A 24,682-nucleotide genomic window follows, 5' to 3' on the forward strand; every position below is an offset into this window, starting at 1 on the left:
GACATTATAGCCTGGGGCTGAAACAGGTCTAACTTCTACATCGAGCGACATGAGCTGTGCGACATGCTTTATTCTTTAAAAAGCTGCCTGTTTCAGCAACAACGCTTGGGCTCATGGCGATAAAGATTTGGTATTGTATAAATAAGAGATGGAAAGCGCTTACTAGCTTATCTTTTTTTGTATTTCTCGTGTTTTATACTCGTCAACATCGAAAAGTTGTTGTAAAAGACGCACAATTGTATCCGAACGCAACTAAGATAGTTTTTATATTAACTAATCAAAGGTCAGGATCGTCATTTTTCGGGGATCTTTTCAATCACAACGGAAAGGCTTTTTATTTGTTTGAACCGCTTCTGCCATTCCGCCCGAGCTGCGAAAACGAGGAGGTTCAATTGCAAGTATTAAAAAATATTTCGCTATGTAACTTTAAAAACTTGACCAAAAAATATACTGAAGCATTTTTAACTCAAACAAGGAGTTCGGAACCAGCGGGACTGTGTGGAAAACAAGGCGTGTGTTTTAGTATGAACCACGCGCCCGCACTCAACAGGTATGCTTCGTTATGTAACGCAACTCGATCAAAAAAGCTTGGGACGTATTCTGCCAGAACTCAAAGTAGTCTATTTGATCCCAAATCACATTTTTGTGGATTTCCCTTGAAAACGGAGCTTTGGTCACAAATATGTCGACAGGCCGAGCTTTTGGCCTTCAAAATTATTCGCGTTTGTTCACTTGCATCATTCAAAGACATTGCTCGACATCTAACTCAAAAAGGATATGATGTTCATATAATTGAACTTGTTCGAGATCCTAGGGCTGTTGTGAATTCGGCGATGAAGTTGGAACTTTCAGCAAAGGGAATAAGCCGAGCTTCCAACCGTCTATGCGATCGATTGAGAACGAATTTTGATCTTGCCGAAAAGGGAAATGTTATAGGTAAATGCAAGCCTACTCTTACGTTCTTCACCCATTTTGTATTGTTCGTATCAATAAAGCTAATCAATGAGGATATGAACTAATGCGTCACTTCTTATATTATATTTTTCAGATACTGAAAGTCAGTTTATGAAAATTCAGTTGTCTCATGCCAGATATATGCGAGTACGATATGAAGACATAGCCATAGACCCAATCGAAGGAGTCAAGGAGATATATAAGTAAATATTTTGCATGATATATATGTGATTTTGCATAAAGCTTTGTCTGTAACTGGAACAATATTTTACTGGAACCCCGGGTTACAACATCTCGTGATTAGCATATAGATCTGAGGAATTAAAAAAAATAAATGTTATAGTGATTGAAGGAAAACTAAACTGTTTATTTTAATATTATTATTATTATTATTATTTTAATAAAAAAGGTATCGTAGATTAAAAGCTTTAGTAACTAAATGAATGTTAAGGCAAGAATGCCTTTTCAAATCCTATAACATCGAATTACCAACGAAATATGGGGGCTAGATCACTAAATGCCGTTAAGTACTTCTAATTAGCGTGGCACAACTATTTTTGCATATGTCATTTTTAACTCCCATTTGACTACGTCACAGTGACGAAATAAGGCCGGTCGATGTATACGGATTGTCGTCCAAAACGCGCAAACGATCACTCGAAATCAAGCATGCTATTTCTCTCGTTTTCTCGTCGTAACGATCCCGATATGCAAATATGAGAGAGATCACTGGCGTTAGCGAGTTCGTTATCGTCGACGGAGATGCCGTGCGCCGAAACATGTAATTGAACAAAGATTAAATTTGATGTAGGCTAATTCAACCGCACAGAGTCGGCTGAATATACCTAACTCCTTCTATTGGTAGCAAGTTCAGTAACCATGCATCCACAAAATAACTTGAAACCGTATATGCCGATGTAAAAAAGTCAATCCATATCACAAAGTGCAATCTACACGCACTGAGTTAAAAATATTGCGGGATAAAAATTCTAATTCTTAGTTACTACTCATAATAGTACATACGTCTATTGTTTTATAAAACCATAAAGACTCTAATATGAATCGAAATACCAAATGTTTTCAATTTGGCATATCGCAGGACTAATTTATTATATTTTTAGTTGAATTTGTGAGTAGACAGTTTGAACTCAAAACGACTGCTAGCTACTAAAGTATATTTAGGCCGAAACGAAATTGCCTCAAAGTTAAAATTAGCTTTTGGGTCATCTGAGGCTTTTCATACTTTTTGAGTGGCTTTTGTCATTTATGAACAGTTTTTCCTCGAAAAAAGCTTAAAAATGTATTCCAATGTATGAAACAATGACTGCCCGTTTAAAGTTATAAACCCGAACTCAAATTCATCAATCAGCACACCTGGTATGTTTGTGTTGGAGATTTTATTCTGTACTGTCATTTTATACTGTTCTATTTTCATATTAGCAACATTGGATTGGAATTACCACATGATGTCAAAGAATGGGTGGACGAGACATCGATAAATCCGTTACAAAAGATAAAAGAACTGCAAACTACCGTACAAAATTTTGCAATTCCGGAATCGGTAAGATGAAAGTCAAAATCCGACTCTTGGAACTCCTATGAAACAATCTAATTATAATTCTTCACTGCCGAGCGATACATGACTAACTGATAGTGATAGAATTTCAAAGAAAATATAATGAGTTATCTTTTTTAGGATCGAATTCGCGCCAGGATCAAACTTGCAAAGTTATTGAAAGAATCCAATAATCCATACGGGACAGTTCGTAATTCACGTCAAATTATTTCGAAGTGGAGAAAACAATTGTCAATGGATATAATACATCAAGTTCAGGACAAATGCAAAGACGTTATGGACAGACTTGGATATAAATTATTGCACACAACTGAAGAACTTAATGATTTGTCAATAAAACTTTGGTAAAAAAAATTAACACTAGTTATTGAAATTATATTTTATTAGTTTCAAGCTTCTATACAAATACAATTTACTCAATGAATGAGATAATTCTTTTAACAAAGCAGTTAACCATGAAGGGAATTTTACACGAAACACATTCAGTTGGTGAATAATGAAAAAGGAGCATGGTCTTATGGGGATAGATAGACAGTGGTCAGAAATCGGTCCCTTTGCCATTGAGATTGAAACATAGATCTTATCGAGTAAGAGGAAGAAACGAGCACGGTCGTTAGTTCTGTATTAGTGTAGGCCTATATTAGAGAAGTATATGGCCTTGATGAAGATTTTGGATGCGTTAATAGATAAATGGATATGAATGGATGTATTGGGATCAGTCACATTCGGTAAGACGTGAAACAACGACCTTTGGTCCCTTCACCCTTCCGCACTTTTCAGTAATTACCGAACTCTGTGCAACATCTATACTAAGAATATTTTGAAAAATTCAACGTAATCAGTAGTTTATTTTTCACCATACATAAAATACACTTCGTGAATATATATTGTAAGGAAGCAAAACTGGTATTTAGGGGTGAAGAGAGGTACGAGAAATCAATACTGGTTATCTAGCATCGACATCTGCGAGTAAGCCTAACAGTAATTGAATATAGCATAAAAATTCAAACAATGACTATTAAAATAGATATAGTAAGTCAAAGTACGTCGAAGCGACCTGAATATCCAGAAGCCCGATACAAGAAGAAACGTAAAACGACTCCGAGCACCAATATGCGAGTAACGACGGAAACGGCGGCGGGAATACGGGCATTATGGAACCTGTGGTTATTTGAATACGATTTGCATATATATCCCGTGATGGAAAGTAGGCCAATAAACCGGTCTAAATTATATTTGAGAATACTAATTTGTTTGACGGTGTTCAGAATAAAAGTGCGTGGAGACAGGCGCAAGTATTGTGCTTTGGAAGGTAAGGTGCTGAAATCATCATGAATTCATAGAATACATAAAGATAAAGGATTATTCTGATATGAGGAGAACAAACCTATTCAAAAAATATATGAAAGATAGCCATGGATTTGTACTTGATCAGAGACCAATTATTTATATCATAAGCTAATCGTATTTCGTCTTCGTATTTCAGGGAATTTTGGGATTTGCTCATCGAAAAACGAGGTACAAGGAGATTGATCTTAGTTGAAGAGCGAGTGTTAAGTTCATGCACAAATGCGTGTATATTCTCTATAGGCGTTTAATGTCCCTTCTGTTGTTTTCAAGGATATTACCGTAATATATTAGATTTTATTTTCGTCTTGTATTTTTTGAAGTAGAGACGCTGGGACCAACTTCCCTTCAAACATTTTTTAAAACATATTATTTTTATGTGTGATGGACTTACGAATTCCTTCAGGAGGCCTAATCCAAGGCTTGAGATAAACTTTATTTTTTCTAGGTGAGAATGAATTTGAAACGGAATCATGTTTATTGATCAACCACTTGAAGTTGTTAAGAAAAAGATCAAGTCAGATATTGTAGTTTTCTTCGTGTAGGTTTACACAATGTTGTAACATTGGCCCACTGATACCAGCAACTGTTTATTTATTATAACCAGAATTATGGTTTTAAGAAACTAAAAACTAATCTTAAGCTAAACACAAGAACATGCAACATAATTACATTGAGTCACTAAGTATAGCCAAACTTGATCGGGCCACGTCTAATACTCGTAACAGCTCGTAACTAATGCAGTAAGGCGGATGAAGTTCGCTGTCGCTTGACGGTAATCAGTGATCACAACACAAAGAACGATAATGAAATAACGAGAATATCGGTCATAGACCAAAGACTTATCGATCGAAAGTTAGGGATCCCCCAAAATAGCGCTTTCACTCCATAGTGACACCTTGTGTCCCGTCACTAATTAATTAATACCTCGCTAATTATACGACATAATTCATCTGAAAACGATAGGCTTCTGGTACGACATATGATGAATGCACATGCAAAATCTGGAGCAAATTCAATCTCGATTTCGTGAGATATCGACTGCATCTAACAGACAGACAGATAGACAAACAGACAAATACCTATCAACATACTTACCAATTAAAATCGATAAGTAATGACAGAACATAAACAAAGCGGTTCCATTACGTTTGAACCCACGTACATTTGAACCCATGACAATTGCACCTGTATGCTATTGCACCTACGGAATTTTTTTTGTTCCACGGATAGTTAAACCCATACTAACCCTAACCCATGGGTTTTAGCACCCGCATATAGATTGAACCCGTGGATATACGCATGGGTTCAAATGTACATGGGTTCAAATGTACGGTCACCAAACAAAGCATCACAAAGTGTAGCACACTGCAACAGGAATAACTGAACCTAATTCTCATAACATACAATATTTAAAATATTTGAGGTTGGCTCGGAATACCGGAATTTAATCCACATGTTCTCACATTTTGTCTTCAATATAGAAACTAAATCTGCTCACTTTAGTTGAAGAGGGAGCATGTGTGAAAGTGTACTCAATATTTACAACAGCGGTCTCACTTATGATCCCGATCTCGCGTAGGGCAACAATTTGAGGCGGAATACAAAAATTTGAAAAGGTATAACTTGACATGTCTCCGCGAAGTCTCTGAATAGGATCAAGAGTACCAAAATTTGATTAGAGTGGTCAAAGAAGGGTTTCCGTCAAAATGTGAACAAGCATCATTTTGGAAATTACAAAATGATTTGAGTGTGGACGACAGCTTGATATTAGATAATGCCAGTAGTGTAGTTCCCCGAAGGACAAGAAGGGAAACTTCACATCGACTCTACGACGCGCAGCAGGGCATTGTCCGTATAAAAAAGCGTGCAAGACAAATTATCTATTGGCCCGGAATAAGCGTTGATATCGAAAATGTTGTCCAATCATGTGGACAAGTGCCAAGAAATGTCCCAAAGTTGCCGAAGGAGCCAATGACATCAGATCCTATTCCCGAGTGTATATTTCTGGAGGTTTCCGCTGATTTATTTTCTTATGCTGGAAAAAGCTATTTGGTGTACACAGTTAGGCTTTCCGGATGACGTATTTTACCCTTCTCCAGGCGTGTAATTCACTCGATTAAGAAAATTTTTTGCGTTTACGAATTGGAGAGGATGGCGGCCCACAATTTTCTTCAGGTGGGGCGTCAATCATGTCATGTCAACGCCAATCTATTGGGGTAGCCGAGGCCGTTAAAACAGTGAAGTCACTTTCAGCTAAAACGACATCTATTGGAAATATTCATAATGAGGGGTTCAGCGATGACTTTTAGAATGGCACCCACATTAAAATGTTTTAAAATATTAAGGAATAATCAACTTTTAATTGTTATTCTTTGTACATAAAAATTGCTGTCATGCCAGTCACATTGCTCAACCTTTTTTCGAAAAGGTACACCCTCTTTTCCTTCACTCAAAACCTGGTACCTTCCAGCAATCATACATTTTTAATCGCCTTGAAATACTATGCATGATCATAGACAGACCTAATACTTCATTATTTATTCAATGTTAAAGTTGCTCCGGGATTTCACCAGCCGGGTATACAATGCGAGGTAATAATAATAAGCTTGTTTCGAATGTCTCTCTCGTTAATATATCTGCATTTTTTTCTAAGAGTTTTATGGGGTTACCCTTGTTCGGAAAGAAATGTTGTAGGCATTCGAACGAAAATGCGAAAAAAAATATCGTGCAAGAATATAATACTCAAAATCTTCTAGAAGTGCTATCCACAGTTTTGTTGTAGTTTTTATATGTGTTAAGCTCTGTACCAAATCTGATCGAAATTCACGAAGTTCACCAAAATGATTTACGCAATAACAACAGCACGCCGTTGATGGGCTGGCATTATGATAAGCAGGTAATAACAACTTGGGAAACGGTATACATAGTATACGTTGTGCTTAAGCTACCAATTTTCTCTGAAAACATTTAGAACAAGCGTATCGAGTATTGGAATATACTTGTATACACTACTACCGCATTCTAAACACCCAATCGATGTGATACACCCATTGAGGTGTTTGATACACTCTGTGGTGTATTTTACACCCGGTTGACGAGCACAGTGCCAGAATCATTTAAAAAAGTTAAAGACACCTGCACAATCATATCCTTTGCTTGATTAAAGTTGTATATTATCAGCTGATTAATCAAACCAATGATAAATCTTTTAAAATTGCATATTTCCTATAAAACTATTTGCTTAAATCAACTACATCAAAGTGTATAAAAAAAAAATCATTGATTCTCCAAACAATTACATGATATGCCGACCATTTCAGTTTACTACGAATATTTGACGCGACATTATAGCCTGGGGCTGAAGCAGGTCTAACTTCTACCTCGAGCGACATGAGCTGTGCGACATGCCTCATTCTTTAGAAAGCTGCCTGTTTCAGCAACAACACTTGGACTCATGGCGATAAAGATTTGGGATTGTATGAATATGAGATGGAAAGTGCTGGCTAGCTTATCTTTTTTAGTACTTCTCGTGTTTTATACTCGTCAACATCGAAACGTTGTTGTAAAAGACGCACAATTGTATCCGAACGCAAATAAGATAGTGTTTATTTTAACTAATCAAAGGTCAGGATCGTCATTTTTTGGAGATCTCTTCAATCATAACGAAAAGGCTTTTTATATGTTTGAACCGCTATTACCATTCCTCCCGAGCTGCGAAAACGAGGAGGTACAATTGCAAGTTTTAAAAAATATTTCGCTATGTAACTATAAAAACTTGACCGAAAAATATACTGAAGCATTTCTAACTCAAACACGCAGTTCGAAACCAGCGGAACTGTGCGGGAAAGAAGGCGTGTGTTTTAGTGGGAACCTCGAACCCGCACTCAACAGGTATGCTTCATTATGTTACGCAACTCGATCAAAAAAGCTTGGAAGGCGTTCTACTCAAAGTCGTCTGTTTGATCGCAGATCAGCTGTTTGTGGGTTTCCATTAAACATGGAGCTTTGGTCACAAGTATGTCGACAGGCAGAGCTTTTGGCCTTCAAGATTATACGCGTTTGTTCACTTGCATCATTTAAAGACATTGCTCGACATCTAACTCAAAAAGGATATGATGTTCATATTATTGAACTTGTTCGCGATCCAAGGGCTGTTGTGAATTCGGCAATAAAATTGGAACTTAAAGCAAATAGAATAAGCCGAGCTGCTAATTATCTATGCACACGGCTGAGAACGAATTTTGATCTTGCCGAAAAAGGAAACGTTTTAGGTAAATGCTCGCCTACTTCTATGTTCTTGAACCATTTTGTAATGTTCATAGCAATAAGGCTATAATGCCTCACATTTTAAATTATATTTTTTCAGATACTGAAAGTCATTTTATGAAAATCCAGTTGCCTCATGCCAGATATATGCGAGTACGATATGAAGACATAGCCATAGACCCAGTCGAAGGAGCCAAGCTGATATATAAGTAAATATTTGGCATAAATGTGATTTTGCATAAAGCTTTGTATGTAACTAGAAAAATATTTTACGGGAACTCCTAATTTAACTTCACAGAGCATCTTGTAAATAGTGTATAGATAGATATATATAGATCTGGGGAATACGGGATCGATATTTTTGTATATTACGTTTTATAGCAGGAAACTAAGCAATATTATATTATTTTGAATAAGATAGCGTAGATTAAAAGATTGAGTGTCCAAATGAATTTTGAGGCAATAATGATATTTTAATGTCAATAACATTGTATTACCAATGAAATATGTAATTGAACAAAGATTTATTGTGAAGTAATCGTAGCGCAGAAAGTCGCTTGCAAATACCCAAACACCTTCTTTTGGTAGCAAGTTCAGTAACAATCAATTAATAGAACAACTTATGCATACTAATATAAAAACGTCGATTTATTCCACGAAGTGCAATATATACGCACTGAGTTAACATATTGCTAGATAAAAAATTTTAGTTACTACTTATAATAGTGCAAATGTCTGTATACGTTTTATGAAACGTTTCACACATTCATTCACTCTCAATAAGACCCCAGAACAAGCATCATATTCAAGACACAATTTACAAATGTTTTCAATTTGGCATATTGCAGGACTAATATGTTATATGTTAGTTGAAGTTGTGAGCAGGCAGTTTGAACTCAAAATGACTGCTAGCTACTAATATATATATTATTTGGGTAAACACAAAATTGTCATATTGAAGTTAGAATTAGCTGTGGGGTCACCTGAGGCTCTACCTTTTAATTGGCTTTTTCCATTTTTGAGCATTTTTCAAAGACCCGTTCTCGAGAAAACGCTTGAAAATATATTCCAATTTATAAGACAATGACTGCCCATTAGAGGTATAAAACCAAGTTCAAATGCATTGATCATCAAGTAGCACCTGTATATTTGTGTGAGAGGTTTTATTCTGTACTGTCATTCTATACGGTTCTATTTTCATATTAGCAACATTGGATTGGAATTACCACAAGATGTAAAAGAATGGGTGGACGAGACTTCGATGAATCCGTTACTAAAGATAAAAGAACTGCAACATACCGTACGAAATCTTGCAATTCCGGAATCGGTAAGATGAAAGTCAATATCTAAATTTTGAAACTCCTATGAAACAATCAATTTCTGATTCTTCAATTCCGAGCGACACGTGACTAACTGGTAGTGATAGAATTCAAGTGAATATAATATGTTTTTTTTTTCAGGATCGAATTCGCGCCAAGATCAAACTTGAAAAGTTGTTGAAAGAATCCAATGATCCATACGGGACAGTTCGTAATTCAAGTCAAATTATTTCGAAGTGGAGAAAACAATTGCCAATGGATATGATACATCACGTTCAGGACAAATGCAAAGACGTTATGGACAGACTAGGATATAAATTATTACACACAACTGAAGAACTTAATGATTTGTCAATAAAACTTTGGTAAAAAGAAATACAATACACTATATATCAAAAATTATATTTTATTAGTTTCAAGCTTCTATACAAATACAATTTACTCAATGAATGAGATAATTCTTTTAACAAAGCAGTTCACATATATCGCGACAACTCCGGTGTAAACGCCAGTTATATAATGTCGATACATGAAAGGCATTTTATATGAAACTCACTCTGTTGGTGAATAATGAAAAAGGAGCATAGTCTTATGGAGATATATAGATAGTGGTCAGAAATCGGAACCTTTGCCATTGAGATTGAAAAATAGATCTTATCGCCGATCGAGTGGGAGGAAGAGGCGAGCACGATTGTTAGTTCTGTATTAGTGTATATTAAGGATGCATATGGCCTTCATGAAGGTTTTAGATGCGTTAATAGATTAATGAGTATGAATGGATGTATTGGGATTAGTCACATTCGGTAAGACGGGAAACAACGATCTTTGGTCCGTTTTGCACTTTTCAGTAATCACCGAACTCTGTGAAACAATCGTACTAGGAATAGTTTGAATAATTCAGCGCAATCAGTGGTTCATTATTTACCATATATACATAGAATATATATTGTAAGGAAGCAAAACTGGTATTTAGGGGTGAAGGGATATACGAGAAACCAATAGGCCTACTGGTTATCTATCATCGACATCTGCGAGTAAGCCTAACAGTTATTGAATATAGCATAAAAATTCAAACAATGACTATTAAAATAAATAAAGTAAATCAGTGTTTCTCGAACTTCTTTTCTGCCAGCGCCCGCTAGGCGACTTTTTAACCAGCAAACGCCCCCCTGACAAATACTTTATTCTCCATTTATCATTAGTATAATGTGGAGGTTGAGCCTAGTGAAATACCACCAGTTTGATAATATCTAGCTTCATTTCAGTCAAAAAGAGTCTTGAGTCTAATCTGACACTGTTGAGAAAATCTCTCTTGATATGTAAAAGTGCGGTCACTGCACTAAATAGTACACGCTCTACCATGAATGAGCTGGCAAGAGCAATAAAAAAAACTTTTGATCCGATCTCACACGTGGGGATATTTCAATTTGATTCTGTTGCTAAAGAGATCGAACACTGAAAGACTGAACATGGGTTTGAAAGTATAAATCCAATGATAGGGGTGCATTTTCGCTTCTGGACATTCAGGGTTATCTAGAAAACGAAAACTTCTTAACTATCTCCAAAAAACCTATTTAATTTTATTTGCGCTTGAACTTCTGTTTGCGTTTGCTTATACTCAAAAGTTTGGCAAATTTTTCAACCACTCACTTAGTTTGCTGCTGAAGCGCACTTTCTGCTGTCAGGACATGGAAATGAAAGAGTTCAAACGGTGAATACAGAACATGATTTCCTGAGAGAAGAGTCGGAAATGACATCTAGTGGGCACCTTAATTATCGGACTAGACCTCTCAGATTCTGATAGGTAGGGTGTTCGAAGGGCAATTTGTATCAGAACAATCCTCAAACGATTGGTGAACTAAAGGCTGGCTGCAATTGCAAAAATAAATATAGAGAAATATCCAAAGATAAGTGATTGACAATGTTGCAAAAAAAATGCAATTGCCGAGGAGGGCATTTGAAACATATTCTATGAACAACATATTTTTTGTGCAAAACGTCCTAGATTTTTCGACACTTTTGGGTACAAACAGACGTACAGGTGTAGACAAAATGAAATGATTCATTCCATTTTCGTAGAAGTGATTGAGAAGTTGATGGTTCCATTTTTTAGGGACCACGCTCTATAATATACTGTTTTTAAAGTAATTCAGTATTCGTATTTTGGGGAATTTCGGGATTTGCTAAGTGAAAGGACATTGAACTTAATTGAAGAGCGAGTGTTGTGTTCATGCACGGATGCGTGCATTTTTTCAATGTGCGCTTTATGTCCGTTTTGTTTTTCACAAGGATATTACCATAGTATATTAGTTTTTACCTTGCTCTGAAGAGGAGTCTCACTTGAGTTGAAGTAAAAGCATGTGCGAAAGTGTATTCAATATTTACAACAACGGTCTCACTTATGATCCCGATCTCGCGTAGGCAATAATTTGATGCGGAATACAAAAATTTGTAATTAGCATTACTTGACATTTCTCCGCGAAGTCTCAATAGAATCAGGAGTACCAAAATTTGATCAGAGTGGTCAATGATGGGTTTCTGTCAAAATGTGAACAAGCATTATTTTGCGCACAGCACTTTTGGAAAATACGAAATGATTTGATTGTGGACGACGGCTTGATATTATATATTGTCAGTATATATGTGTAGTTTCCCGAGGGTCAAGAAAGGAAACTATTTCGACATCGACTCTACGACGCGCATCAGGGCAATTTCTGTATGAAAAAGCGTTCAAGACAAACTACTTATTGGCCCAGAATGATGAATAGACGATTCACTAAATTGAACGTGACTGACACAGAACAACAACAAATGGGCCAGACCGACTTGCCCGTTCTTGATGCTCCTCGGAGGAGTGCGAGAGAAAGAATGTTTTCCTTGCCAGAGTCTACGCAAAGAATATCTCTACTATAGCAAAATGAAAAAAAAATGACATAATATCAGCTAGGATATATCAATGCTCAATCTGCTTCAAGCACTAGCCGAAGTCTTAAATTTTCAATATATTTTTTATTTCAAACTCATAACTAATTTTTCGGCTACAGAATCAATGATCCACAGCAGTGTAAGAATTAACATTTATGCAATGGAATAAACTTACCCTGAAGTAAACTCACAAAGTAGCCATTATCAGGAAAGTATTCAATTATGGTACCAAAATCTAAAAAATGACGATGGCCAGAAAACACGAGGCATCATGCATGTTGAGTCCGCATAGCTGAGAAACAGAAACAAGAGCACCACTAGGGTTAGGTCAGATATCTATGTTTTTACTATCCTGATAACTGATATATTCGTATGCTCATTGTTATAGAATTGATTTCACAAGATTTTTGTGGTGAATTACACACAAATCACGACACAGTTATATTGTAAACCTATGCACATACACTTTACCAGCATATATATAAATGAAGTTATGAACACATCCCCATCAGCCTCACTTTCCCAACAAAATACCCGAATTTCCAAAACAGCGACAGCAAAAAATAGTCACACTTCCAAAACCTTCAAAGCTTTTCAACCGAATTCGTTTACACTGTAAAGTTTACACAACCTTGATAATACTTCCAACCTAGCTTTATAAAGCGAATGCGCTTTTCTATTGCATAATAATCACATTAGTTTTGCATATTTTGTGATGTGATGAGGAAGTTCACTCCAGCATTTTACGGATGGCTAAAATATAGGCAAGGCGGTGTGTTGGAAAGTTGTTAATATATGCTCTTGGGGATGTGAGCCGCCACTTAACAAAAAATATCAAAACCGTGTCAATGATATCAGATAGCAAAATACATCTCGGTTAACCAGTTATCCGGATAATCCTACCTCAGGCAGGACCTTCCGCTATTTAATTTTCAGGAGCCATGCTCGTTTGCGACTATTTGTTTACTATATATACTGTAGTGTAGGCTAACGCTAGAATAAACATGAAATAAGATTTGTTCGATACGTTTGACAACTGAACAATCTTAACCCCAGTTTAGCACGGTAAACTGTCCACAGCTACTAGACTACAGTCACTCTTACCCAGTTTAGACCTTTAGGGATAGTAACACGTGGTTTAGTAACACGTTAATAAACGATAAAGAAGTTTGGCGAATGGGGCCCATATTTAATTACCGAAATTCACGTCGCAACATACCTTTCCCATATAATCCATCAGATCGCTCATCAAAGAAGCCGTTATCAAACTTTAAATATATATAGGTCAATTTCAGTGACAAGACTCAATTGTATTTACACCAAAACAAAAGAGCTATAAAAATAGACAGCTGTCAACAAAAGAGTAATATGAGATCATGAACGACATTCATATCAAGGCACATCGCTCTGCAGCTTAGCAATTTGACAATAAGCCCATCATTAACTGTAGTTCTAGCACAATTCATATTACAAAATTCGTTGACAACTGTTCGTATATAAAGTATATAGAGATCATGAAGGTATCACTGTACTGCATAATTGAAAAGTAAAAAAGGATGCATATTAATATGTATCTAAAACAGACGTGAAAATAGATGATATAAGTCTAGTTGTTTATTCAAATAACTGACGTGAAAGAAGAAATATTAAATGCACTGAAAATTCATATATGAATTATGCAAGAATAATTAAACAAGTTATTTTTCTTGAAACAATTTATCGTTCGATAATACTATAGATTCAATTGCAAAATTTTATATTAAGTCATTGCAAGAAATTCTTTGCAAACCATTTTGAAGAATTTTTGAAAATTATAGTTTCGAAACCTAATTTAAAACAAAATTATTTTAATGCAGTACAGTAACACAAATGAATCAGTTTTCTACTATCAGCTATTTGATTCCTTCTCTGTGTAGGGAGGAGGAGGATTGTATCCTGCTCCATAATATTCATTGCTTTGCTGTTTCTGGGCAACACTTGGAACTTGTTGCCCCGAAAGTGAGCAAGATCGTGGAGCTGTAAAACAATCAGTGTTAAAACTCTGTTGGGCAGGGCTGAACTAAAACCTCATATACAGCAATATTCTAAATCTTTGAAAATACAGTTGGGAACTTCACTCTTTTGTTTTTGACTGGAAAAATTTATAAGATTTTCGAGGTAAGTAGTCGATTCAATGTGTAACATGGAACTTTATGAATAAATGTGTTTCAAAGGCATCAAAATTATTATACCAGGCTATTCGAGATCCATGCATCTAGCCTTAAAATTGAATACAACAAATATAAATGTTGAAATTTGTTCTTAACTATTTGAGTATTACCCTAGTCTCCATGCATGATATTTTATTAAAACAACTAATGGAATCGTAATTGTTATTTGGAAATCAATGAAGACCTTTGAAACACTGCTAAAGACGAAGTAACATATTATATCTTTGGCGAAAAAATCCACGTATCCTCATATGGATAGTTTTCATATATCATAACACTTGTAAAGTTTATATACTTTTTGAAATTTAAAGTAAGGTTATTAGATTCGGGCCATTAAATTATGACCTCAACAAGTACATCAACCGAAGTCTACTGAAATAGTCATGTAGCAATAAATCGATAATTATTGATTAGCCTTTCACAGTTTAATATGCGATACAGAATCACAATTAGCGCATACAGTTAGCAGTCACAAAATCAAATTTAATAATTGCACAAAAAATAATGCACACCATTCTTTTCCTCTTCCTTGTTATCGACGCATCGCATCCATCGACAGATGGCACTGCACGCTAAAAAATAAATAAAGGTATGAATTATGAAAAGATTTCTCATACTTGACCCAGTGACAGAGAGACGACTGATAAGAAGGGGTGATATGGCAAATAACCGCCTTGATTAGGAGTACTTTTCTAGTACCTTCCATTTTAACCATGGTTTCTTAATCAGTTGACCAGACCTGTTTCTCAGGTATTGGACATCCCCATGATTTGGGCATATTTATGTTTCTTTGTCATTTTGTCTTGAAAAGTGAAAATTGAAAATAACCTTTCGAATGTACATATGTACAAGACCATATTACAATTAAAATGCAAAATTAATTCTGTAATTGGTAACTGTATTAAAGAAATATTATACCATAAATATTTACTCTAGCATGATGATGATATATATACCTGTATTGAAATAAAAATTTATTTATAAATATTTCAAAAAAGTATGAATAAATGCCAACTTTTTTCAGAGCACAATTCTATTCAAAAGGAGGTGTTAAAAGATAGCAAACATCAAAATTTTTAGGTCTTCTCTATAAAAAAGAATATCCAAACTGGGTGAACTCGTTATTCAAAAAACCACAACCCGAAAAGTCGAAAATTACAAAGTCAATAATTTATTCACACGAAAAAATTATTGCAGAAAGACATCATGAGCTTATGCATGTATGTATGTATTTATTCGTCTATTAAAAGCAAAAACACAGGAGTTAGTAAATATCAACATTAAAGAGACACAAGACCATACTATTCTAAAACACATGAACGTGTAACTCTTTTTCAAGTATCAGACTTTTTAATTGAGCCCATGGCACAGTAGTCTACACACAAAAAATAATTCGCAGGTTGCTGTTAACTACATCAATCTGTCAATTTTACCGTACTGGTATAAAAAAAAGACTACCGGTACTGTGATTGCCGTACGGTAGGCCTATATTCAGATATTGGGATAATTGTCAAACTTTTAGTTTTAGTTTGTCAAACTTTTAACTACAGAACAACTGACACCTGAGCTGTCATTTTGTCCTGAATCAGTGAGAGGGTTTAATTCAGTTAACACTACAGGTACCGGTACCGTGCTTGTGTCTGTTTGTAGTACCGGTACCGGTACCGTAACATACCGGTATCGGTACCGTCACCGTACTCACCGTCGATTATTAATCAGCACATCTTCCTGTCTTCACAACAATGCTTGTAGTATTCAATTGAAAATTCGAAAGCCAACAGCTCAACCTTGTAGGCTACACGACTATTAGATCCTGAGGTCTGTATATCCTGAAACCAGATAAACAAACCACCTCAATGCACAAATACGGAAATGGTTTGTGTTTAGATTTGAGCGAACAAAGCCCGATATCTGCCGAATCATTGTATGTCACGTGACCAATTTAGCAATATCGGATAGGATAGGATTTATATAATTTATTCCGGAGGTAACAACTGACAACCGATAAGCCGGCTTGGCGAACCACGATTTCTCGTCCGGTTTAACTGTATTGAAAAGTGTATCGCTATTTAACATCTGTCTACTGAACATATCATTTACCGATTTTGCATTTATCGATTTATCATATTTATTTGCATCATTTAACATGCTACGATAGACATTTCTCGTAAAAATCAAACGTATTAATCGAGTGTTACGTCAGAGCAATGACATTAAACTTACGCCTTCCGTAATTTCTTCTATAGTACTAACAAAAGTTGATGAACCAAATATAACACAGGTGCAGTGAGTTACCCGTAATCCTCATTTTCCAAAGCTGTTTTAAGTATGTCTGGCGTGTTTTGTGCCTTTTTACAAATAAGATCGCTTATGCAATCTTACGCTGGGAAGTTTTAGTTTTTTTCCTCAAGCCCTGCAGGATGTGGGGGCCATACACAACTCTACCGGAGGGTCAAATGTCTTTGCATGCCTCCATAGGTTGTTTTTCTATTGCAAACATTTAAGGAGTACTCTAATTATATTTCTTGGAATCACACTGTCACTGATATGTCGCCAGACTTCTGATATCTCCCCTTCTGCTATAGTTGTCCTGTGAATAAATAATAGGAAATTAAGATTAGACGAATAGTTGAAAGTTTTGCTTCATGTCGGCTTAATTTCTTGATTGATATACTTACTATTTCCGCTATTACCTCTTGTGCTGCAGGAGTCTCACAATGCTTAGACAGGTTTGTCCACAACTTTCACATATGAAGAAAGAGAGGAGATTTATTAATTTTCGTTAAGAATAAATAAAGCAGTCTATATGGTTTAGAATGGAAAAGCTAATAAATTCAATATCTCATATTTTACTGAATTTGGTATATAAACCAACTAATAAAAGGGTTTAGTCAGAAAATTACAAGCATTCGCGGCTCCAAATACTTGAGAGATCAGACTATACAAGATAGACCGGTATGAGTGAAATGTTAGGTGAACTTGTTAACACTTTGATTCAATACGCAAATATAAGTGAATGCGCAATAGTATATTACAATGAGCAGCAATCAACAATGAGTAAATATCCTCACTGATTAAAAGAATCTAACTGGAGGTGCAGGAACTATTTGAAACCATAAGGAGTAAGTAAATATGTAATTTCGGCAAATGGGCAACTACGTACCGTACTGAATTAATAACTTCGTAGTCTTTGACAAAGGCTGTCTTTCCCACATGTACTTAACAGTGCGATGCCCGGGTGTGATATACCACAATAGTATTTACCTTACCTTTTTCCGATTTCTTTTTACCTTAACTTTCCAAAATATCATTAAAATCGACAACAGCTGTCGAAGCAGGCACGAACACCATTCGTGCTACGCCTTGAAAGCAGCACACATCCGCTCGTTTTCGTCTCGTCAAGTATGTGCATTGGAGCGTGCTATCCAATACGATCTTCGGACAAAAATGCCGGAGTTGCGCATCATGACAACATAATAGGCAACTCTGACGTCACTCCATAAGACTACAGGCGAAAGATTGTATTTCATGATACGCTCCAATGCACATATTTCTCGTCGCCTTTCGCGTCCGTTTTCCGCTCGCTTTTGCTACTCGGCGTCTTTTTTACGTGTAGTACCTGCCTTTTTGCGCCTGTAACGAAACAAAATAATCTCTATATCTAAGAAGTTTTGCTCACTTGGAAAGCTGGAATGGCAGGCAAGCTGTAAAGAGCAATTTTGGACATCATAGACTTTTTTTTTATCAGTGAAGATTACAAACGCGATAGCGGAAAGATTTGTGTGGAACATTTTGCAGATAATGACAAAGTTCAAAGTTAGTAATTTTAATGTTTGCGCTTAATCATTGAAATTTCATTTAAAGAGGGTGTCATACAAAACTGTGCTGTGATACAATTCCATAACACAAAGTCTGCACCTATCGAACTTGCTTTTGTAGTTGAATTTATTAGACATATTACATATTCAGTTAATCGTAGGTAACATTGCTGGTACATAATGCATCGTAGATAGGTTTGTTTAAATTTAGGAATTTAGTTCATAGCCCACTAATTAATATTATCTTCTATGCAGGAGGTTGCAGAGCTGAATTCAACTTGCAGCCTTACCGATCACCTGACGATGCTCATTTAGTTTGGCTCGAGCAAGTCTTCTTGAAATGCTTGTGTGGATGGAAAGTGGAAACTACCTATAATTTTTGCCTTTCTCCGATTTTGGACAAATTTATTCTGAGGCATTTCGCATAAAATTCTTATTGATTGTTGGCTGTTTATAATTCCTATTGATTGTGAATTCTGATTATAACAAAGAGTTAAAAAAAATTTTACCTAATTTACTGGCACCTTTTTCTTGTCAATACTCCAAGCTGAGGTAATAAACAAGACATACATTTATGTCATCTGGAAGCAAAATATGCACACTAATTAATAGTTTGGCACATTGAGATAATACATCATGACAGAAAATACAAGTTAAAGATATGTATGACCATCACATGGTAATTAAAATTATAAAAAATTAATAGGGGCTGTGGAGTATGAAAAGTTCAAGACAAAGAAAGGAACAAATGTTCATAGCTCATGAACTCTCAATTTTGCCTCCATTGCTTTGTGAAGGCCAATATATTTCGAGTGGCTGAATTGGTTTACCTTTATGATAGCAACGATTTTGTATTTAATATAGCAAGATTATGATTATTTCAATTTAATTGAAGTGATATTATTTCCCAAAGCAATGCTTGAATCGTCTAGAATAGATCAGTGGTTCAAACTCATGGGTTTTCGAGAGCCGCATTGCGATTTGGAAATTGTAAAAAGGGCCGCAAACAGTTTTTGATAATGTATACTTGAAAGATATTTTTAAGATAGTTTTAGTTTGTGACATATATTGTGATGCAACTAAACAGTTGGATTAAGTTTTATTATTTTCTTCAATTTCAAATGCAATTACATATTGAGATTTGCATTCCACTATTATTGCAACATTTGCAAGTTACTGTAATTATTATAAAAAATCATAAAATGTCACAAGCATAGTAAGGCCAGGCTGAAATGATTTTATAGTACCAACTCTAAATAACGAGGCCACATGATCATGGGTTAATCTGGATCTTTGCAAATGTTTAATTATTCCAGTAATGCAAAAAAAGTTACTTTCATCATTTCATGTATAGATCAGTAAAAAAAAAATGACAGATTTTTTCGACAAGACATTTCGCACCACATTGCGTGGCATAGGATTGCTTGAATTATTATTGATATAGATTTTTAGTAACCAAGTCGTTGTATAATTATATTAATATACAAACACATGGAAATTTTCTGTTCGAAGTTGGTCTTCGAATTTGTCATATTGACTGCTGAGCTTATTGTGTTTTTTCATTGTATTGATGGAAATATGACAAATTAAACAATGTGCTTCAAAATTTTGTGGAAAGCAGAAATATTGCAACTCCCATTTTCTTCGAAAATGCCACTTTCTTCATGTACTTTGCGTTTGATTTAATCACTCAAGTGTTTTATTCAAGTATTCTTTTGCTAGCTTGATGTGTATTCTTAATTGGGTCAAAATGTGGACAAAAAAAATTAATATTCCAAAACTACTTTCAGTAAATTGTTTTCTGTGTGGATAATCAATCTCACTTTAAAAGGTTTGAAAAATCTATTACATTTAGATAAAAAAAAAACTTCCAAAATACTATTACAATTATTGTTAAGCGTTCGAGGGCCGCACTGGAAGTTCTCTGGGGACGCGAGTTTGAGATCCCTGGTCTAGATTGAAGTTGTCCAAAAAATATATGATAGTATTTTATCATGAATGATGATTATACGCCTTCCGTAATTTCTTCTATAGTACTAACAAAAGTTGATGAACCAAATATAACACAGGTGCAGTGAGTTACCCGTAATCCTCATTTTCCAAAGCTGTTTTAAGTATGTCTGGCGTGTTTTGTGCCTTTATACAAATAAGACCGCTTATGCAATCTTACGCTGGGAAGTTTTAGTTTTTTTCCACAAGCCCTGCAGGATGTGGGGGCCATACACAACTCTACCGGAGGGTCAAATGTCTTTGCATGCCTCCATAGGTTGTTTTTCTATTGCAAACATTTAAGGAGTACTCTAATTATATTTCTTGGAATCACACTGTCACTGATATGTCGCCAGACTTCTGATATCTCCCCTTCTGCTATAGTTGTCCTGTGAATAAATAATAGGAAATTAAGATCAGACGAATAGTTGAAAGTTTTGCTTCATGTCGGCTTAATTTCTTGATTGATATACCCACTATTTCTGCTATTACCTCTTGTGCTGCAGGAGTCTCACAATGCTTAGACAGGTTTGTCCACAACTTTCACATATGAAGAAAGAGAGGAGATTTTTCCTTTTTTTTCCGTCAGACCGCCGTCGGGTGCGGACGTGGTATTACACGGTGGAGTACTGGAGTAAAAAATATTTGGACTAAAACTTGGAAAACCGGACAAACAGGATTGAATACAGACTAGCTTTTATCTATGGAGCTGCTTTGATAAGAATTGCGTTGATCACTTATTCACTTGTAACAAGTGATTGAATCTAAGGGACTTCGAGGAAACAGAAATAATCGACTTAGCTGCCGACACTGGATTGATCAGTAAATTCATGCGAGAGAAACAATTCATAGGAACAATCGATGTTCAACACAATAAGATGGAAGCTCCGGAATGTTGGACGTTGCAAAGAATAAAAACATTTACTCCAATTTCTACGAATTTGAACCAAAGCAACGCCCGAAACTAGTTTTCGTGTTTTTATGTTTGTTGTTTATTTTTTACTTTTGTTTGTTTACAAAAAACAGCAGCTAATCAATTAATTGGTATTCGCATTTCGGCACAGGCACCATCACATAACTTCTAAATGTTTTTGTATTCTTCACGACTTTCACTCATCAAAATTATTTACAACATTACAAGTAAGCTTTGCCCGGGAAATTTATTTTCTCGTGATCATGTACTCTGTTCATTAATTTATTCTAGTATGATTGTCTTGGTGTGTTTCACGTGTGTGAATGTGGGTGAATGGGCACAATCGCTGGTTACAGCGTTCGTTATAAACCTTTATATAGGTTTTGCCCGTTTTCCCGATCTTTCAGTTGACCTTGTCTGTGTTCTTTTTATTTGTGTTGTAGACGAAAGATCGAAATAAAATTGTATTGTATTGTATTGTATTGTATTTATTAATTTTCGTTTAGAATAAATAAAGCAGTCTATATGGTTTAGAATGGAAAAGCTAATAAATCCAATATCTCATATTTTACTGAATTTGGTATATAAACCAACTAATAAAAGGGTTTAGTCAGAAAATTACAAGCATTCGCGGCTCCAAATACTTGAGAGATCAGACTATACAAGATAGACCGGTATGAGTGAAATGTTAGGTGAACTTGTTAACACTTTGATTCAATACGCAAATATAAGTGAATGCGCAATAGTATATTACAATGAGCAGCAATCAACAATGAGTAAATATCCTCACTGATTAAAAGAATCTAACTGGAGGTGCAGGAACTATTTGAAACCATAAGGAGTAAGTAAATATGTAATTTCGGCAAATGGGCAACTACGTACCGTACTGAATTAATAACTTCGTAGTCTTTGACAAAGGCTGTCTTTCCCACATGTACTTAACAGTGCGATGCCCGGGTGTGATATACCACAATAGTATTTACCTTACCTTTTTCCGATTTCTTTTTACCTTAACTTTCCAAAATATCATTAAAATCGACAACAACTGTCGAGACAGGCACGAACACCATTCGTGCTACGCCTTGAAAGCAGCACACATCCGCTCGTTTTCGTCTCGTCAAGTATGTGCATTGGAGCGTGCTATCCAATACGATCTTCGGACAAAAATGCCGGAGTTGCGCATCATGTTGTTTAATGTCATTGGTCAGAGCGCTCCAAGAATTTTATGACTATAGGTTACTGTGTTTTCCCCTTTTTCCTACAATTTTAGCTTCAGCTCTGACAGCATATTTGCAACATATACTGCATTAGTATTTTCGTTTTCCAAAATCAGAATAATTTTGTTGAAGAAGGCTACATGAGCTTGCCAAGGTCATACTTTAAGTACAGTTTTTACACTGGATCGTCGAAACATTTTTGTATAAAAATAGGACATTCTTTTTGAGAAATGAAATAACTTTTTAGACCTTCAAACTTTTCCGTAATCCTCTGCAGAGCAGGTAGGGGGAGAGGAGAGAAGCCATGTGCTGCCATGCTGCAATAGCCGTTGATGCTCGATATCAACAGTCGGGAAATGATTTCAGCTCTGTCAATCGAACGGTGTAAATGTAAAAAATATTTGCAAACGGTCAAGTATCTACGGCATGTTGGATGCCGTTACGGGCCACGCACATCATATCGCCAGATTGGTACTGTAATGATTATTATGCTGTCTTCTGTTATTGTTGTGGGCGCGTTCTTGATTACGTGATCTGTAGTTGTGTGAATTTGTTTACGACAATACATTCGAGTCTCGGCTTCTTTTGGAGTAACGTGTGTTTTCTGTCCTCGCTTGTACATCACTAGACAGAGGAGTTTAGTTATTTAATGGTGGCATGCGTTGAAAACGAAATTCACGTTATCACTTCAGGACTGAAATGGCTTCACCTAAAGTTCCCAAACAATGGCAGCTTAGCAAGTTCGAGACTATTAACTCGTTCAAATCGTGGCGCCAGAACAGCTATATATTCTTGCAATAGACAACAACTTTAGTCAATTGCTCACTGTCGGATTCACCTGGGGGAAGAAAACCAAATCTTCACCGGCAATATTTCTTTTTAAGTTTAGTTTTAGTTTGAAGAAAACAATATTTGTCCCTCGTTTTCTCACGCCTTCGAAGTTTACAACTGCAACTGGACAAGCTTTAAATTATTTTGTTCTATGTATAAAAACTTTTAAAACGTTGGCAATGAACAGCCTTGACATGCAAAAGACTAGTAAGTCATCAAATCCACGTCACCCCTGCGGAGTTCAGGAGCAGATCACTTTGTAGCAAATGTGGAATATAACTATGAATTTTATTGGTGTTTAACCCCTTTATTTGAGACGTAAGTGTACATAACGATCGTTTTGATATTTTTGGACACGTGAGTGGACCTATGGATCGTTTTCATATTTTAGACAAACTTGTTCTTGTTGGTCTTCTCCTTCTTCGTATCGTTTGGAAAAAATCGCTTTTCTTCTTGATTGTTGGAAAAATTTATAAGATTTTCGAGGTAAGTAGTCGATTCAATGTGTAACATGGAACTTTATGAATAAATGTGTTTCAAAGGCATCAAAATTATTATACCAGGCTATTCGAGATCCATGCATCTAGCCTTAAAATTGAATACAACAAATATAAATGTTGAAATTTGTTCTTAACTATTTGAGTATTACCCTAGTCTCCATGCATGATATTTTATTAAAACAACTAATGGAATCGTAATTGTTATTTGGAAATCAATGAAGACCTTTGAAACACTGCTAAAGACGAAGTAACATATTATATCTTTGGCGAAAAAATCCACGTATCCTCATATGGATAGTTTTCATATATCATAACACTTGTAAAGTTTATATACTTTTTGAAATTTAAAGTAAGGTTATTAGATTCGGGCCATTAAATTATGACCTCAACAAGTACATCAACCGAAGTCTACTGAAATAGTCATGTAGCAATAAATCGATAATTATTGATTAGCCTTTCACAGTTTAATATGCGATACAGAATCACAATTAGCGCATACAGTTAGCAGTCACAAAATCAAATTTAATAATTGCACAAAAAATAATGCACACCATTCTTTTCCTCTTCCTTGTTATCGACGCATCGCATCCATCGACAGATGGCACTGCACGCTAAAAAATAAATAAAGGTATGAATTATGAAAAGATTTCTCATACTTGACCCAGTGACAGAGAGACGACTGATAAGAAGGGGTGATATGGCAAATAACCGCCTTGATTAGGAGTACTTTTCTAGTACCTTCCATTTTAACCATGGTTTCTTAATCAGTTGACCAGACCTGTTTCTCAGGTATTGGACATCCCCATGATTTGGG

At 35.6% G+C, this 24,682-nt stretch overlaps 2 protein-coding genes and 2 long non-coding RNA genes across 4 annotated transcripts; 2 read left to right on the forward strand and 2 right to left on the reverse strand.

Moving 5' to 3' along the window:
* The first annotated feature begins 72 nt into the window (after positions 1–72).
* On the forward strand, positions 73–2,962 carry LOC120338268 (carbohydrate sulfotransferase 3-like). Its single transcript, XM_039406240.2, has 4 exons — positions 73–936; positions 1,049–1,157; positions 2,395–2,515; positions 2,651–2,962. The coding sequence occupies exons 1-4, from the start codon at positions 114–116 to the stop codon at positions 2,876–2,878; spliced, it is 1,281 nt and encodes a 426-aa protein (XP_039262174.2). The 5' UTR covers positions 73–113; the 3' UTR covers positions 2,879–2,962.
* A 4,332-nt stretch (positions 2,963–7,294) lies between these two features.
* LOC120338288 (carbohydrate sulfotransferase 3-like) lies at positions 7,295–9,915 on the forward strand. The gene is made up of 4 exons (XM_039406262.2): positions 7,295–8,151; positions 8,247–8,355; positions 9,353–9,473; positions 9,607–9,915. The coding sequence occupies exons 1-4, from the start codon at positions 7,335–7,337 to the stop codon at positions 9,832–9,834; spliced, it is 1,275 nt and encodes a 424-aa protein (XP_039262196.2). The 5' UTR covers positions 7,295–7,334; the 3' UTR covers positions 9,835–9,915.
* A 3,735-nt stretch (positions 9,916–13,650) lies between these two features.
* Positions 13,651–16,515, reverse strand: LOC120338275 (uncharacterized). Its single transcript, XR_005569066.2, has 3 exons — positions 16,303–16,515; positions 15,113–15,172; positions 13,651–14,406 (listed from the first exon to the last, which is right to left on the reverse strand). It is a non-coding gene; the product is annotated as an uncharacterized LOC120338275 (long non-coding RNA).
* A 619-nt stretch (positions 16,516–17,134) lies between these two features.
* On the reverse strand, positions 17,135–17,974 carry LOC144428117 (uncharacterized). The gene is made up of 3 exons (XR_013478101.1): positions 17,870–17,974; positions 17,294–17,341; positions 17,135–17,190 (listed from the first exon to the last, which is right to left on the reverse strand). It is a non-coding gene; the product is annotated as an uncharacterized LOC144428117 (long non-coding RNA).
* Positions 17,975–24,682: the final 6,708 nt, after the last annotated feature.

Source organism: Styela clava, chromosome 10, assembly GCF_964204865.1.
Source record: "Styela clava chromosome 10, kaStyClav1.hap1.2, whole genome shotgun sequence".
NCBI classification, from domain to species: domain Eukaryota; kingdom Metazoa; phylum Chordata; class Ascidiacea; order Stolidobranchia; family Styelidae; genus Styela; species Styela clava.

Excerpts from the sequence above, each read along its gene's own strand:
- LOC120338288 (XM_039406262.2), top strand. The coding sequence starts at position 7,335 with ATGGCGATAAAGATTTGGGATTGTATGAATATGAGATGGAAAGTGCTG. Across the intron at positions 8,152-8,246 it reads CGAAAAAGGAAACGTTTTAG|ATACTGAAAGTCATTTTATG; the intron begins GTAAATGCTCGC and ends ATATTTTTTCAG. Across the intron at positions 8,356-9,352 it reads GGAGCCAAGCTGATATATAA|CAACATTGGATTGGAATTAC; the intron begins GTAAATATTTGG and ends TTTTCATATTAG.
- LOC120338268 (XM_039406240.2), top strand. The coding sequence starts at position 114 with ATGGCGATAAAGATTTGGTATTGTATAAATAAGAGATGGAAAGCGCTT. Across the intron at positions 937-1,048 it reads CGAAAAGGGAAATGTTATAG|ATACTGAAAGTCAGTTTATG; the intron begins GTAAATGCAAGC and ends TATATTTTTCAG. Across the intron at positions 1,158-2,394 it reads GGAGTCAAGGAGATATATAA|CAACATTGGATTGGAATTAC; the intron begins GTAAATATTTTG and ends TTTTCATATTAG.